General features: G+C 45.8%; 1 protein-coding gene across 2 annotated transcripts; it reads left to right on the forward strand.

Annotated features, from left to right (window-relative positions):
* Window positions 1-1,747: 1,747 nt before the first annotated feature.
* LOC109468103 (zinc finger protein 800-like) lies at window positions 1,748-15,754 on the forward strand. 2 transcript variants are annotated; one of them, XM_019766346.1, is made up of 2 exons: window positions 1,748-2,458; window positions 12,806-15,754. In XM_019766346.1, the coding sequence occupies exon 2, from the start codon at window positions 12,857-12,859 to the stop codon at window positions 15,350-15,352; it is 2,496 nt and encodes an 831-aa protein (XP_019621905.1). In that variant the 5' UTR covers window positions 1,748-2,458; window positions 12,806-12,856; the 3' UTR covers window positions 15,353-15,754. The 2 variants fall into 2 exon arrangements, with proteins under 2 accessions (XP_019621905.1, XP_019621906.1); XM_019766347.1 differs by lacking the exon at window positions 1,748-2,458 and adding an exon at window positions 2,465-2,698.
* Window positions 15,755-15,840: the final 86 nt, after the last annotated feature.

The following is a 15,840-nucleotide window of genomic DNA, read 5'->3' on the forward strand; positions in this document are numbered from 1 at the left end:
GTACGTGACCATGCGAAGATAGGCCCGTGCCTGCCCGTGGGTGACAGCGGCTCTGTAGTCCTTACGTACCGACCACTGGAGGTCATCGGTCGACCAGTGGTCAGAGGCCGCCGACTACCGTTGTGGCATTGGCTGGGCTGGCACGTGACGTCCCCCCAGGCGCGCGACATTCCCCCGGCATTGCTAGCTTCATTCGACAAGAAAAGATGCGTGACTTGGGCGAGCCGGGCTCCGTACCAGCGAGACAAAAGGCAATGTGAATCAAACCCTGACATTAACTCGCGCGTCTGGCACACGTCTTGCCTCAGTGGTGAACATCCAAGGCAGACACGGGGTTTTAAAAGCCGCCATATTGATTCATTCGCCAGTCTGCTCTCGTCTGCTCGCGCAAGGCCGGCTCAAAGTGACTGATTAGCTACCTGTCTGGGTTCGTCCCGATCGACGGCCATTTTGTCAGTATTAGACGATAACGCGCCCTGTAACACGTAGAACCTCCCGTGAGGTGTACAACCGCTGAAAAAATATTCACCACCTCCACTTAATGCAGAAGGTTGAAGGCAATTGCGGGAGGTAGCTCCCGGGTAGAAATGCGGGCACGGTGGCGACAGGTTGCCCGTTTCTTCGCAGGCGACGGCTGCCACCTGAACCGAGCAAACATGACGCCGTCCTTGCCTTCGCGAAAGCTCGGGGGTGGCTACCATGAAACCGATTTTTGTGTACAATTTCGGTGGATGGCAAAGCGTATTATTCAAAGGGTTGCAGGTCGACGAGGACGTCATGCCCCAGTCGTCCATGTTCTGTGGACAGCCCCGCCAGGGCCCCTCCGTTGATGATAGACAGGAGTAGAGGTGCTGAAAAGGTGTCTTTATTAGGGAATTCAGACCTTTCCAACCGCCGCATTCTCTCCCGTCGTATAATCAACACGGGCGTAGAAATGGCGGCTGTAGAGAACATGCATTGGCGTCCCCAAAGCGATGTCGCGCATTTCAGTGGACCGTCCCCATCTGCTGTGCTCATGTAAATTACCCTGGACCGTCCATGACGTAATTCGACTCGCCCCTCGCCGTCCCGGCCCCTCGCCGCGCCTGGCCGCGGACAAGCGGACGGCATTTTCGAGCGGACGCTGCTCGGGGGCACGCACGTTTTCTAACCGGAGATCCGCTGACGGAAAGCGACCCGCGACAGGGTGTACGTGAGGAAAATGCGCCCGCGTTTTTGCCGCGAAAACGAACATTTAAATCCCCACTGTCGTCTGATTTAGCCGTCGATCAAGACCCCACAGCGCATCCATCACCACAGACAGCCTCCCGCTTTAACATGCATACATTGGCAGCGAGTTCGATTTTATGAACATGCGAAGGCTACAGGCAGGAGCTATAGAGCAGCTTTTCAGCGTTTCGCCCGACTGGGTCTATGTGCGGACATAAGCGACCGCAAGCTCGCGTTAAGCGAATGGCCGACAGCCGCTTGCGAGCTGATTTGCATGTTATCAGGGCGTCAGGTCCAGGGGGCACACCTTGACAGGGCCTCCGCGTCGAGCAGGCCTTACGTCATGCAGTAACACGTCTTGGGCCGTCCCCTCGCCGGAAAATAAAAATATATATTAAAAAATGTCACCAAAACGAACCAAGACTTATGATAACACAAACATTTTAATAAAGGAAACAGGTCCGTGGGATTTCTTTCAAGATTTTATTACAAAAAAGGTCTTCACGTCCCGCTTCCAATATAGCCGACAACTAAACCATTTGTCGACCCTGAGACGTTTCTTTTGTCGCTATTGAAATAACTATAATATTCGTGTAAAAGATTCCACGTAGTATTTCTGTTTTCTTTAAATTCCTCTTCATTTAACGGACACGTCACACCTGGAACACCTGCCTCCACATTCGGTTTGATTATTAAAAGAACACGGATAATAAGATTTCTAACTGCATTTAAGTCGCCTAAACTGTGTTTTCAGCGACGAAAATCTCGTCTTCTAAGAGAGCCGGATCTTCCCACACCCAGTCCCATGTTTCCTTCTCCCGGTTAGGGGCTGACTCTAGTCGTCTGCATATGAAGCACGGCCCTGTACGACAGAGATACATTTCGCGGTGTCGAGTAACCGGCAAATGTACGAAGGAAGACCATCCATACACCCGGGCCATTTTCCCCACCACTACCCCGCAACGTTGGGTTCTTTCTAGAATTTAGCCGTATCTTTAATTTCTGCGGAAAATTCTGAATTTGCATCGCATCCCATTTCCTGCCTCCTCCTCCTCCTTTGCGCATCCCGTCATCCAGTGCGAGACCTGGCCCCCTGTGCCGTCCTCCCCTTTGTTTGCGTCTGCCGCGGTGCCGACCGACCTGCGTCTTCGTGCCGAGTTCTTCCCGATCTTTCTCCAAATTTTACGTGCCAGGAGAATAAGACGAACCTACGAAGGGTTGTGGAGCTCTCCACAAGCCTATAAGCCAGGTAGGGTGGTAAATCTGGACGGTGTTGTGTGTTTTTGCGGGCGTTGTGCCGGCCTGTCGGGTCTGTGGTGCGCGGTGCTTGTGGTGTTTTTGGCAAGAATAGTCTCCATGATGACACGGGCGGCGGACATGCAGACGCAGTACGTACGCCCAGCGCTGCAATCCGCCGCAGAATTTCGATCGACTCGCTGTTACCACGTAGTTCCGGGGGGACAACGTTGCATTTTCACCGCAATCTAAGGTTTGTGTGTCCGAGCATTTCGCTGCCGTGCCGGGGTCTAGTGTGGGGTGGTAGTCGGACGTTCGGGTCGGCGGTGTGGCTGTGGGTTTGGGCAGGGAGAATCATGATGACATGGATGCAGACACACTGCGAGCACTCGCTCCCATTGATCGACTCCCGCTCGGCTTCAATTTGTAAAATTTTCCACTGGATTCGTCCACGTTTGTTACCTAGGTGTGCATGTCAAGAGCCCTGGGAGGATTGGGTAGGTTTTTACCGGCGTTATTCTACAAAATCGGGGAGGGGAGGCGTGTACCGTTGGTCGGGGGTGTCGGGCCCCAGAGTCGGGCCCAAGCCTGCACTGCCCGGCCGAGCGTCCGCTCGCCTCGTCCCTGGCCGAAAGGTAGGTCTTACTGACTGGTACAAGGGCATAGTCTGTCCTATGTTGTAAAATATGGATGTTCTGTGTGTTTTGTGTGACGGTTTTTGGCGGACCCCGTCCGGTAGCCAGCTATCATGGCAGCACACACGCACAGCGGATGTGTGGCCGTGGCAAGATGGAGGACGTGCGCACGTCTGATAATAAATTTGTCCTTCCTCGCGAGGCCCCGTCTGACATTTTCAACACTTCATTATCTGACAGAACGGTCTGACGCCGCGCACACTTATCCTGCCGCGGGACGCAGAGGAGGCATTTGGAGTAGGTTTTGCTGCAAGAGGGCACGTATGGGGTGACGGGCGGCCTCGTCCAAATTGTGGGTTTGGGCGGGTCGGTTCGGGTCGGCATTTCTTACTTCCCCACAGAGGCCGGGCGGGACAGGTTCGAAAACCATGTCCAGACTACCCCGCCACAGTCGTGCGCCTGGGAGCGTCAGATCGATGGACGTTATCATGTTGTTCCGGCGTCGAGTGTGGGAAAACTACAGGTTGCCACTTCCTCAGCCATTCAGGCATTCCTCGGGCGCTCGGGACCCGGCCGCTACCGGGATTCGGCGGCACACGGTGCCCCTCGCGTCGTGACCGACTGACCCCTAGATCCACGTCCGCCCTCCCCTTGCAGACCTGCGTCGCCGCGCTAGTCGCTCGCGTCCGCAGTGCTGACACTAGGCAGGCTCCACAGACATTACAACAGCACAAATATATCCCAAACACCTTGCTGTAAAGTGGCAATAACATTGGTGTGTGTGTCAAAGGTTCTCTGTGGTGAATGATTGTCCCCGGCACGGGAAGGACTAACGCTACACCAGCTCGACCTTCAGACTGCCATGTCTGTCGTTCTGCCGCTGTGTCATCAAATAAAGACTGGGGCCTCCAGGGGCTTCAAAACGAGCCCTCCCTCCTGCAATTTGCTGAAACACTGCCGTGTTCTGTGATGATAACCCCCAACGGTGCATAATTTGATGATATTTGGATGATTTGCTAGACCCACTTCACCCCCACCTGCCACCCTGTTTTAGTCAGTTTAGCATGACAATATTCCTGAGGCAGCCCCCCAGAGCACAGGTTGACCCTGTTTACTACAGTGGACGGACTGCCAGGGTCGACTGTTTGAGGTTTGGGTCCTGTTTGTGTGGGGCCAGCCTGTTGCAGACTTTCTGCCCAAGTCTGTGCCACAGATGTAAGTCTGGCTGTTCTTTCGTTTGCTGAACTTGAGCCCCGAAACAAAACACCGACCAGAGGCTCAATTAGACAAAAGACTAATTCAACTCTGAACAAAAGAAATCTACAGAATGACGATTGTATTACCTTATTGTGTAAACAGGCCATAGCACAAACAAAACAACCACCAAGAACTACCTTTATGGTGATTTTCACAAGCGATTCAATGGTTAGAAGAAGGCTAAAAATAGGTAGTATATCAGAATACAATACTACTCTCTGCATTTCTTTTATCTAATACAAAAGATTTTCAAATGTCATAACGTTATGTTAACTTTTTTTTTACTTGTACATGTAACGTTATATGGTCTTTACACCTTTCTAACTCTAATGAAGCTTTAGGTGCATTCTCCCTTTTTGGATTTGAAATATCATTTTAGATAGTTATTCTCATACACAGCGCACTGTTTGGTACCATTTCATTTTTACGTGGAGATAACTGTATTACGAATCCCAAGAGTGTGTCGATGTTATATTCTGTGCCATTACCCTGGTCGGGTTAACAAGTGTTTGCTTATCATGTCACATGTTTATGTCTGTAGAGTATGCACAGAGACCAGCATACATGTACTCACAAAACCATATCCACCAGCAGAGGGTCTGTCGGGGGGTTGCAGAATCACCTAAGTTGAAATTTATCATGCGTTTGGAATAAACTCTACACACTGCTGTTTACTGATGTTAAATGACTTCCAGGAAGTTGAAAGACTGGTAGAATTTTTTTTCTAAACATCCTTACCAACCAGCAGGTTCGTTCTTTGTTTGTTTAAATGTTTCACCTGTAACATACTGTAAGGAGAAGTGATGCGACTGCCCCCACATTGAGCCAGGAAGTGGGAATTATGAGACCATGTGGAAGTCAATGATGGAGTAAGCAAGGCGGTAGCTGTCGTCAGTCTATAGGCAGAACACTTCATGTTTGGCATGTATATTAGTATGAAAACAGCGCTCCCTGCCAATACAACCTGTTAATATAGAATGGCAGCCAATACTGTAGTTTCCCAAATCGTAGTTTCTGCTTGAAGAAAGACACATTTTTATGTTTCGGTATTTCTGTAGAACTTGAAGGGAATAGAGACGTCATATGAGGTCAGGTTGTCTTGGTACCATGAATGTTTACACACTAGTACACCTTTAGCTTGTACCTAAAACGAAAGTCTACAACAGGCTTATGAGTCTAAGATGATGGTGGGGGTGAAGTAAAGATGTAAAAGTGGTTTGAACTAAACTGGCATTTGAAGGATTTGGTAAGAAAGGTTAAGTCTGTTTGCCAGGGCTATCATACTTGCTCCCATCCAACAAACATTTTTATTGAAAGTGTATAGGAGTCCTGAAAGCAGATATTTAGGATGGCACCCAGGCTAAAGAAAAATGTACCGTTTTACATGTAGAAGTGGCAAGGGGTAGTGGGAATGAATATGTTAGGAGAAAAAACAACCAAAAAAAGGGTGTCCTTTTCAATCAAGAGACCTGGTTAGCTAAGGACATGAGTGCAATTTTCTAGGCTGTGTCTGACAGAAATTTTGCAGCTCATGATGGACAAAAATTTTGCCCAAACAATTTGTGGACGAAAATATCTTAAAAATAAAAATCGGCGTGTAAATATGTAAAAAGAGCTATCATTTATCTAAGCTTACTTTGCCAGCAAAATTTGGCCCTGAAAATGTAGGAAATAGCATTTCAGACTCAGAGGGTGAAGACTTTAAAATTTCCAAGGGGAGCTAGGCTCAGGGAGCATGACCCCCCCCCCCCCAACCTCCATATAATTGTTGTACCTTTGGCTCTCGACATGGTGAGATGACGGAAAAAAAACCTTCAGGCTGGCAGATACACTACATGTACATGAATATGGGAGGGAGTAAAACCATGAAACAGTTGGTGGTTTAACGTCACACTCACAGTACTGAAAGTGATAGTTTGTGAGTAAGGCATGGGTCACGGAAGATAAAACTAATCCAGTAAGGATTTGTATTTTGCCAGCACATTATTTGGAAAGACATTAACCTTCTCCATGCTGCCTAACCCCCGCAACACAAACACAGTGGCAGAGAGAAGGTTAATAGACACCTGCCATTGGGTTCACATGACATGGAAATAACGACAGGTGTGAATCATGGTTTAAACTAGGGCTGCGTACCTAAACGCAACATCAGGTACAGGTACAGGTACCGGTACAGAGGTTTAGGTACAGGTCCGGACCTGTACCTGTACCTGAACAATTTGACAAATTAACACGTGTTCTTCACTTTTTCAATCATGACACAAACAATAATAAAGTGTTGACAACTTGTCAGTATCTTCCAATCACAACCCTGGATCAGCCACACTCTCGCGATGTCTCGTGAGACTGAGGATCTCAAATCAATCGACGGTGTTTACGTCTTTTCCAGTGCTAATTTTTCGTCTTTGTGGTAGGATTTACCTATCTTTAGTCATATACATGGTGTAAACTAGCTATTTCGGTATATACTCGTTACTTCATGATCCGGTATTTTGGACCTGTACCGAAACGATTTTTACGGTATTGGACCGGTACAGTGTACCGGTCCGCAGCCCTAGTTTAAACCATCTTTGTCAGTGGAGATGGTGTTACTCTTTCATATGTCCTGAACGAAATATATCAAGGGTTTCATACCCCACCTTGTTTTACTACATGTACATCAAAACTTATTGGCCAGATGCATACTGGTTCAGCCATTCTGCACTTTCACACCTATCAAGAGCGTTTTATGTCTGTTGATAGAGGGGTTAGGAAGAACGACAAATGCCCTACATGTCCAAGATTTTTTCCCAAGATTGTTGGAAAAATTAACTGATTGAACACCACTACATGTTCCCTGAATTAAAGGATTACTTGATTGACTGAGCCACCTTTGACAAGATGACAAGGCGCTCAGGTGGTAGCCTTGACAACTTCAGAAGGATGGGCAGTCCCCATACCCCTAGCCTCCTCTGCAGACTTCTTGGAGTTGCAGCATTTTGTTTGAGCGATGGTACATGTATGTGATCTTTTTTACATTTACAGGGGCTAAGGTTCCCTAATGTGGCAGGGGGAGTTACATGTATGCCTCGGAGGGAGTTACCGGTATGCCTTATGGCTCTCTCCGCAGATACAGCTCTACCCCCAAACAAGGCCATCCCACAAAAGAAACTGCCACTCTAGCAGCTAGTAGAAACAAACGTCCCTCTAGAACTAAGTCTGCACAGGAGGCTACATATACTTTTCCCTATCTTGTCTACCAGGCATAGAAAATGGACCATGATTAGCACCTGGATAGACCCTCAGACGGGCATTTGTCTGTCCTCCCCCTCCCAGGTATATACTGGATCAGCCCTGATTGGTGAATGTACAGAACCCTTGTGAAGGATAGAAGAGACTATCATCTCCCAATCCCACAGTTTCCAGGCTAGTCCATGGGATACTAGTGATGGTCTACTGATATTTGACATCATCCTTAGGCCACACCAATTTAATCAATTGCTTCTCAGAACTGCCCTCTTCTATCTATTTTTCCAAAAATGAAAATAGTAGACCACAGCTCCCATCCCGTAAATGGACATTAGTCTAGTTGCCCTTAAATACATGTATACACAAACAAACACACAATTGGTGTGGCCCTGAGTAGGTTTGGATGGGAGGAAGATTGTCTTATTGGATTCGCAGGGATGTCAAGAGGAATGAAGTACTAGTAGATGAAAAACAAGGGTAACTAAAGAATAGGTGGTTATCTAGGTATATTTGCAAAGCACCATTAATAAACCTGTATGGTCACAACTATTGTAGGGATGACAACAGTCTTCATTTGCCAGAGCGCTCGCCCAGCTGCCTCTAATTTCTTTTCAGAACTAAAAGATAGTCTTTCTCAGGACAATTTACTTTTGTCAGCTACAAGACCTTTGGCCACGATGATTGTTAACAAAACTATCGCTAATTGTGCAGCTCATAGGAACATCTGCAGCTTTTGTACTTTCCACTGCGTCATTAGTATCATTACGGAATTTTCCTCACCTGCCCTGCTTTGTCTGATTCACATCAATGTAGGGATCAACGTTCATTAGAACTGGTCTAGCTGACTTTACAGCTTCAATGTGATTCATATCTGTATCATCTCTTTATGTTTACATTTGTATTATGTTTTATGAGCAGCGGATTTACATAAGCACAACAAGTGCTTCCTATCCAATGCTCAAAAATCCATGTGAATAAAATAAAATAAAATAAAATAAAATAAAATAAAATAAAATAAAATATCTGTATCAGAGGTTTATTTGCTGGTAGTATGGCCTTTCCAATTTTCTCATGTTCAATTTGTCTTTACTATTTGAAGTGCACCATGTCTGATATCATATAATGTTTTAACAGCTGATTGAAAGGTAGTATCCCAAACTACATGTTAGGGTGTACTGTCAGCTCATGTGATCAACCCCAATTTTTCAGGGTCGGGGGTCTTTAAGTTTAACGTCCAAACTCAGACTTTGGCTTGAAGTTTAAAACGTGCATACACAATTATATATTAAATAAATATGATAGCTGTACGTTCGGTTAAAGAAGGTTGACCATGGCTACTTTAGTGTGGTGTCCACCAGACTAACTAACACGCAGATTGAAAAATAGTAAAGTTTAGCCAGATATAGAGAATAATTGTTCATTTGCCCACACCAAGGGGAAATGTTACTCTAACCAATTACTGACCATACTTTTGCCAAATTGTACTTTTCACAAGCCCTAAGGAAGGCCTAGTGGAGGCTAAGTCTAGTACAGTCAAATCACTTCTGACTTCATCACTACATGATACACATCCCCCTCCCCATTCCAAAGTGTGTAGTACATCGCTCACAAGTACACATCAATTTAAGTTGTGATAATGAGAAAAGTAGGGGCCTTTTATTCATCAACAAAAGGTTATTGCCCTTAACTCTGTTGATGACTGGTTTCTAAGCACTTTATGAATATTCACATACATTGTACCATGATTCCTTGAACGAATAGAGCAATGATTAAATGAATAATGTACTAGCCAAGAGATCAATCTCTGCAATCCCAATCACTTGTAGCTGGTCAAGAATTTCCTCAATAACAAAACCTGTGGCCGGTGTGGAAAGGGCGAGGACCTTTAAAACAGGCTAGACCAATTGATTTGTTGTTTCAGGAATTCAATTTAACAGGTGGGTTTAAAAAATAAAAACAGGAGCCACAAAGTCAACATACTAGGGTAGTTTATGAGCATTTTGAGTTTGATTCAGGACCCGATTCAGCTGATTGGTACATGTATGTTTTTTTTTAAGAAGTGCAGAACGTTACTGCTCTGGGGAAAAAGTCGATGTCAATTGTCACTTCTCCCAAATCAAAGGACCGATGTAACGTTATATGATTTGAAAGTATTTTTTTAATGTTCAATAACACATTGCCAATGGCAAATATTGCCAATTACAAACAAAGAAACAAAAGTATTGTCAAAAGCAAAAGAAAATGACAGCAAAAGAACAGCATAACAAAACAGGTCATTTCTGGGTAGGCTAAAGCCCTGGTCAGTGATGCATGCTGACACTTTTCCTAATCTCTAATCCTACATCATGGTGGAGTCTCCTCTTGTGTCTCAGACTTACACATTGTCAGCCGTGACTTCTGACACAGTACGGTACATTAGGGTTATATTGCCATCTGTAATGGGCCAGGCAGCAGAGTGCTCTCCACCACCCAAGGCAAATGTGCCCTATGCAGACTGGCATGGCTTAGGCTCCGTGTGATTGGTCTAGGCGTGGTCACATGACCTGTTTGAAGGCCCAGCACCCGTGGTGACATCTAGCCTCTTAGCCCAGCATTATCAGCTATCTCTTGGCATCGCAACACAGAGTGTGCATTTTTCTATCAATACTGCTGCCAGAAAAAGACTGGTACCTTTACTCAAACATTCAACGCCCCAGGCCAATGGAATGTAGCCATTGTTTCTTGTGCTGATACTTACTTACCAGTACTACAGTGTGTAGTAGTAGCCTGATGTAATGTGCTGCATTTGGTAAGGATTGAATTAGTTTACCAGCCGCTATACTATGATGACAGCTGAAGTGTCAAGTTTTTAACATACTGTATTTTACAAAAAGTTAAATCTAGTCTTATTAGGTGAGGACCATCACACATAGCCGAACATGGCCACCCAAACACTGCCAACTCCACCCAACCATGGTTAGGAGTAGGTTGGGAGCAAGGTTCTAGCTACCTATCTTTAATAGCATAATGTTGATGTTTGATGTAAGACATAAAAATACAGTTGTACCTACTTTTGTATGTATTATGTGATGTATGTCCTGGATATACATTTAGAACACTACACAGTTTATTCTCCATCACCCCAGGTGCCAGCCCCACCATGGGTTGGATCACTCACCCGAAGGTCGGAGGGAGTTACGCGTGTTCTGTTTTATTGATGTCATAACCACATACATGACAATGCAAAATGTGCCCAAATTTTGTGTCCATATTAAAAGAAAAAATTGTCCAGCGTCCACTATCCTACATTCAAATATTCGAGTCGGCACAAGTGGTCTACGCGAATGCATTAAACTTCCTCTATGGAACATTTGAAAGCCCATGTGATAACCATTAGAACCCGTGTGATATGGCTAGTTATCACATGGCTTGTATCAAATATTCTCACAGCCCACATGTCAAGTAGCTAAGATTAAAGAAATTGTAGTATGAAAGTTCAAAGGATTGCTTCAAGAAGTTTCAGATTCTTAAAGGAAAAAAATGTGTTTGATGAGATTGCTGTTGTTATTGTAGTCAGGATAATGCAGTGGTGCAGTCTGTAGAGAAATACTAGTTTGTACCCTCAGCGTTTGTAACTGTTGTGTTTCGTACATTAGGTGGAGGAGACTTCAGTCTTACACACTGATAAGTCTTTGAAAAAGTCCCTTTTTGCTACCACTTGCTACCACTGGCCAAGTGGGTAGGGTATTTGCCTTGCATTCAGTAGGTCTTGAGTTTGATCCCCTGCCAAGTCATACCAAAGACTTTTAAGTTAGAAGCTTTTTTCTGGAAATATAAGACTATCTGAAGACAATTCGTGGCATCGAGTGGCCACTCAACTCAGGTGTGCAATGAGCACCTACCTGTAACTTCGGTTGGGGAAGTAGAAGATGGTAGACGGCGTGGGATGGGCTCCACCTTCCAATACTATGCCCTGGACATAGTCACCTACAATGTACTGCCTCTAAGGTCTCAAAAAAAGGACTGTGTCCAAGTAATGGTTTTCAGGGTTTTACGTCGTAATGAATGATATAAATGGGAACCCACGTTAGCAGTATCTGCAGCAGTGTCTATTCTTTTACCTTGACCGGCTGTCCGTCCTAAGATAAGAAAATAAAGGAGCCAGCATTTATGCCATTGATTTTCTTGTGGGTATAGTCTTATGCCTGCCTGTATTGTAATGCACACACGGGAATGATATGGCATTATGGGAACAAAACGGCTTTCTGTGGAGGCGCATTTGGTGATCTATTCTTCTGCTGGGGCATTTTCAATTGTGTGATGTAACTTACTAAAAGCCTATTGTTAAGTCGCTCACTCACTATCGATAACCTACAATGTATAATGTGTGTTTACATTATTGTTCCTGAAGAAAGTTTTCCTTGATACCCTGGTCACTGGGGTACATTTGTAGATCCAAACTTGAGGATCAGAAAAATTGATGATCTGCAGAATGACTCTAGCCAGGACACCTGTGTCAAGATCAACCAGATTTATTTGTTGATAGGCAACTGGTTAGGTTAGTAGACACAAGAGACAAGACCAAGAAGCCACGGGTTTGATTCCTAGCATTCGTAGGAAATAGTGTAAAAGTTGGGAAATAAGTTGGGTAATACAATGTATTGTAAAAGTTACTTGGTACAGTGAAGACTGAAATTAAAAGTTACTGCAACATAATTTTTTTGTTATGAAATATGCAACAATAGATGTACAAAAGCATAATTGCTACTACTGATAGTGCATTTTATATGTGGAGTGTATGTACTATGAGGCTGTACCGGGCCACTGAGCATCTATACTGTGACCTACTTTCTGCTGTTAAAAAATCCATAGTAATTTCACCTGGTCAATGCCAGGTATTCTTGGCTGAGAGAAAATGTCAATGTTAATTAGGCTGCAAACAAGCTGATGTGTGTTATGCTCTTGGGCATCAATTAATTCTGAGACTGCAATCTGGACTAGCCTGTATTACACAATCTCTTACACAGTCAGGGCCTCCTTGAAAGCTTGTGGCCATACACCTCTAAGAGAACCATTCTCATTTCTAGAACCACCAATAGAAACTCAGGAAACAAAAGACTTCATTTCCAGAACCACCAATACTTAGGATTTTTTGACACTATGAATATCACATTATCAGTCCAATAGGAGCTCAGTATTCTCTGTCACTATAGAAACCAGCCAACACAGCCTCCTGATGTCTTTGTGATTCTGTGTTTCAGGTACCAATTTGACCCACCAGGAGACGGAGGCAGGGAGCCTGTTGGATCGCCATGGCCGAGGCTGCTGACTACTCCCTCCTGCAGCGGCCTGTTCCATCCAACCAAACCGGGGTCCGCCAGATCATCGAATGCTTCACGGCTGGCACGGAAGACATCAAGCGACTCCTCCTCCACGAGGCAGACGTGATCCTGGAGTGCCGGGTCTGCCGCAGCCTGTACCGAGGTCTGCTCAACTTCGTGTCCCACAAGCAGGAATACTGTGCCATGCCCTTCAGCGAGTACGAGCAGCAGCGACTGGGGATGTCTGGAACTGGGTCGTACTTCATGGACACGCCCATGGTGCCGAAAACGGAGACCTCCACAGAGTCGTCCATCACAGACAGTCTCTTACAGGGTGAGAGTCTTGTTGTGGTGTTACCTGAGCCTCCGCCAGACGACCCACAGCCTATTGTCGGCTCTGCAGCTGAGAACTACAGTATAGAGTTCCAGTCCATCCCAGGCACCTCCCAGGCTGTGTACCAGAGGGTGACCAGGCCAAAATTTGTCGCTGGATCAACCCCAAATTCCCGTAGCCCTGAAAACACCAGAACAAACAAGTTTGCGAAGATTAGTCCACCCGAATGCACCAACTCTGACTACGATCCCATCCGGGCGTACTGCCGCCTTTGCGACAAAACGTTCTCCTCTCGCCGGAACGTGCGTCGCCACATGGTGGAAGTTCACAAAAAGACCCTCCCCGGCAGAACGATCATTCCGAGCAAGAGCGGGGACTTTGACCTGGAGAAACTGATTTGTCGCCTCTGTAAGAAAACCTTCATCTCCAAGCAGAGCATCAGACGACACATGGTGGAGCATCACGGCAAGTCACTGGAGATAGAACCATCCACAGGGACAGATGAGAAAACCACCTCACCATCATCCTCTACATCCTCCAAGTCTGAAGACGAGCATGAAAGAGACACAAAGAAAGGTGAAAAGAAAGACGATCATGATGAGAAGGAAGAGGAGGAGAAAAATGGTGAGGATTGTGCTGCCAATGATAAGGATGATGACTCATCTTCAGACAGTGATGATGATGAAGAAGACAGTGACAATGATAATGACGAGGACAATGATGCAGAAGATGTAGAGGGATCTAAAGAATTAAAACAGGCTAAACAGAATGTGTGCCAACATTGTGACAAGGGTTTTAGTAGTAAAGACAACTGGAAGAAGCACATGGTTGAGGTCCATGGACTGGACCCTGATGGTGATGATGCTGACAAAGATTCAGATGATGAAGATGATGATGATGACGACGACGATGATGATGATGAAGTGGAGGATCAGACCACCCCGTCACGGCCTCCCAGCACCAGCTCCAGTGGCACACCTAAACTCCGCAGCAGCTACGACATGGATCGGAAGTGCTGTATCGTGTGTGACCGCTACTTCACCACCAAGAGGAACCTTATCCGCCACATGGTGGACGTTCACAAGAGGCCCATGTCGCAGTTTAAGATCGGCGCTGAATACGACAAGCTGCTGTCTCACTGTGACCTGAAGCGGAAAATGTGTCTCATCTGCAAAAAAATCTTCGCATCCAAGAGGAACACCAAAAGACACATGGTGGACGTTCACAAACAGCAGCCCAGCATGAAGGTGCAGAAAGACAACGGTCCTGAATCCTCCAGCTCGGAACCATCGACTCCTACGGAAGAAAAGCCAGCAGGCAAAACTACCAAGCTGCAGGCAAGCTATGATCTGGAGAAGAAGGAATGTCTCATCTGTAAGCGTAAGTTCAGCAGACAGCTCAACCTCCTCCAGCACATGAATGCCCACGGTCGCCCTGTCAAGTTCTTCCGCTGTCCGTTTTGTGCGTATGAGACACGGGAGAAGCGCCACGTGCTGCGGCACGCCGGCAGCGTCCACAAGAAAGGCCCGAAAGACCTGCAAAAGATTCACACCAGCCTGAAGACGCGTGCGGTCATGCGCATGATCGGGCCCGATGGCAAGGTAAAGCCCATGGTGCAGCCAAGCTCCAAACCAGACCCTGAGAATGAGAATGAGGAAAATGCTCCTGCTACCGGAAATGAGGTAAAGATATCGGAGGCTTTGACCCTACACAAGTGCAATGTGTGCAAGCGGGCGTTTGCCAACAAGGGGACATACTGCAAGCATATGAAGTGGATGCATGGCAGAAACATCAAACAAGAGGAGAACTCTGCAAAGAAAGAAGAACAGACAAATTCTTCTACCAAAAAAGATAAAGATGGCCATGAAAAACAGAGCATCACAAGCCAGTCTGCTGTGTCAAAGAAGTCTGGAACGGGCGTGACTGTCAAACCAGAGGAGAACTCCACAAAGAAGGAGGAACAGACAAAGAAAGAAAAAGATGCACACGAAAAACCGAGCATCACAAATCAGTCTGCAGTGTCAAAGAAGTACGGTACAGGCGTGACCAAAATCATGGACGTCCCAAACCTGAAATGCCTGAAGTGCAACAAGAAATTCAGTGGACCACAGGTGCTGCAAAGACATGTGCGACTCCACATGTCTCAGGACTAAGTACCTCTCAACTGTCACCACAGATCAAACTTTGACATTCTCCCTGCTGTCTGAACCCATTACCAATACAAAATTTGGTGCCAAAAGGCCATCTTAGCAGGCAGAAGGTTAACCCCTCTAGAATACCCTACCCAGGGCATGTTGCCTGCTAAGTGTTGGGGAAAAGACAAGATGAACCTATTATATTAACTGAAAGGCCAGGGAAGCTGCAGAGTCATCTCTTTCAAATCAATTTCTGCTCCATTTTAGGTATGATGGTTGGAAAACAAGTGGTAACATACTTTGTTGGGTAAAAGAAATTGTGAAGGAGGAAATATTGTTGCATATTGTGACTTGTATACAAGCTGTACATTGTCAGCGAATTAGATGACTATCAAATATGGCACAAACAATGCCAACAACTTGAAAAAGATCATTTTAAGAGTCAACAGAACATCATAGAACTGTTTGGAAACTGTGATACCCCTCACTGAATATCTGTACCTCTT

This window comes from Branchiostoma belcheri, unplaced genomic scaffold, assembly GCF_001625305.1.
Source record: "Branchiostoma belcheri isolate BF01 breed outbred unplaced genomic scaffold, Haploidv18h27 scaffold191, whole genome shotgun sequence".
NCBI classification, from domain to species: domain Eukaryota; kingdom Metazoa; phylum Chordata; class Leptocardii; order Amphioxiformes; family Branchiostomatidae; genus Branchiostoma; species Branchiostoma belcheri.

Coding starts and splice junctions, on each gene's coding strand:
- LOC109468103 (XM_019766346.1), top strand. CDS start 12,857: ATGGCCGAGGCTGCTGACTACTCCCTCCTGCAGCGGCCTGTTCCATCC.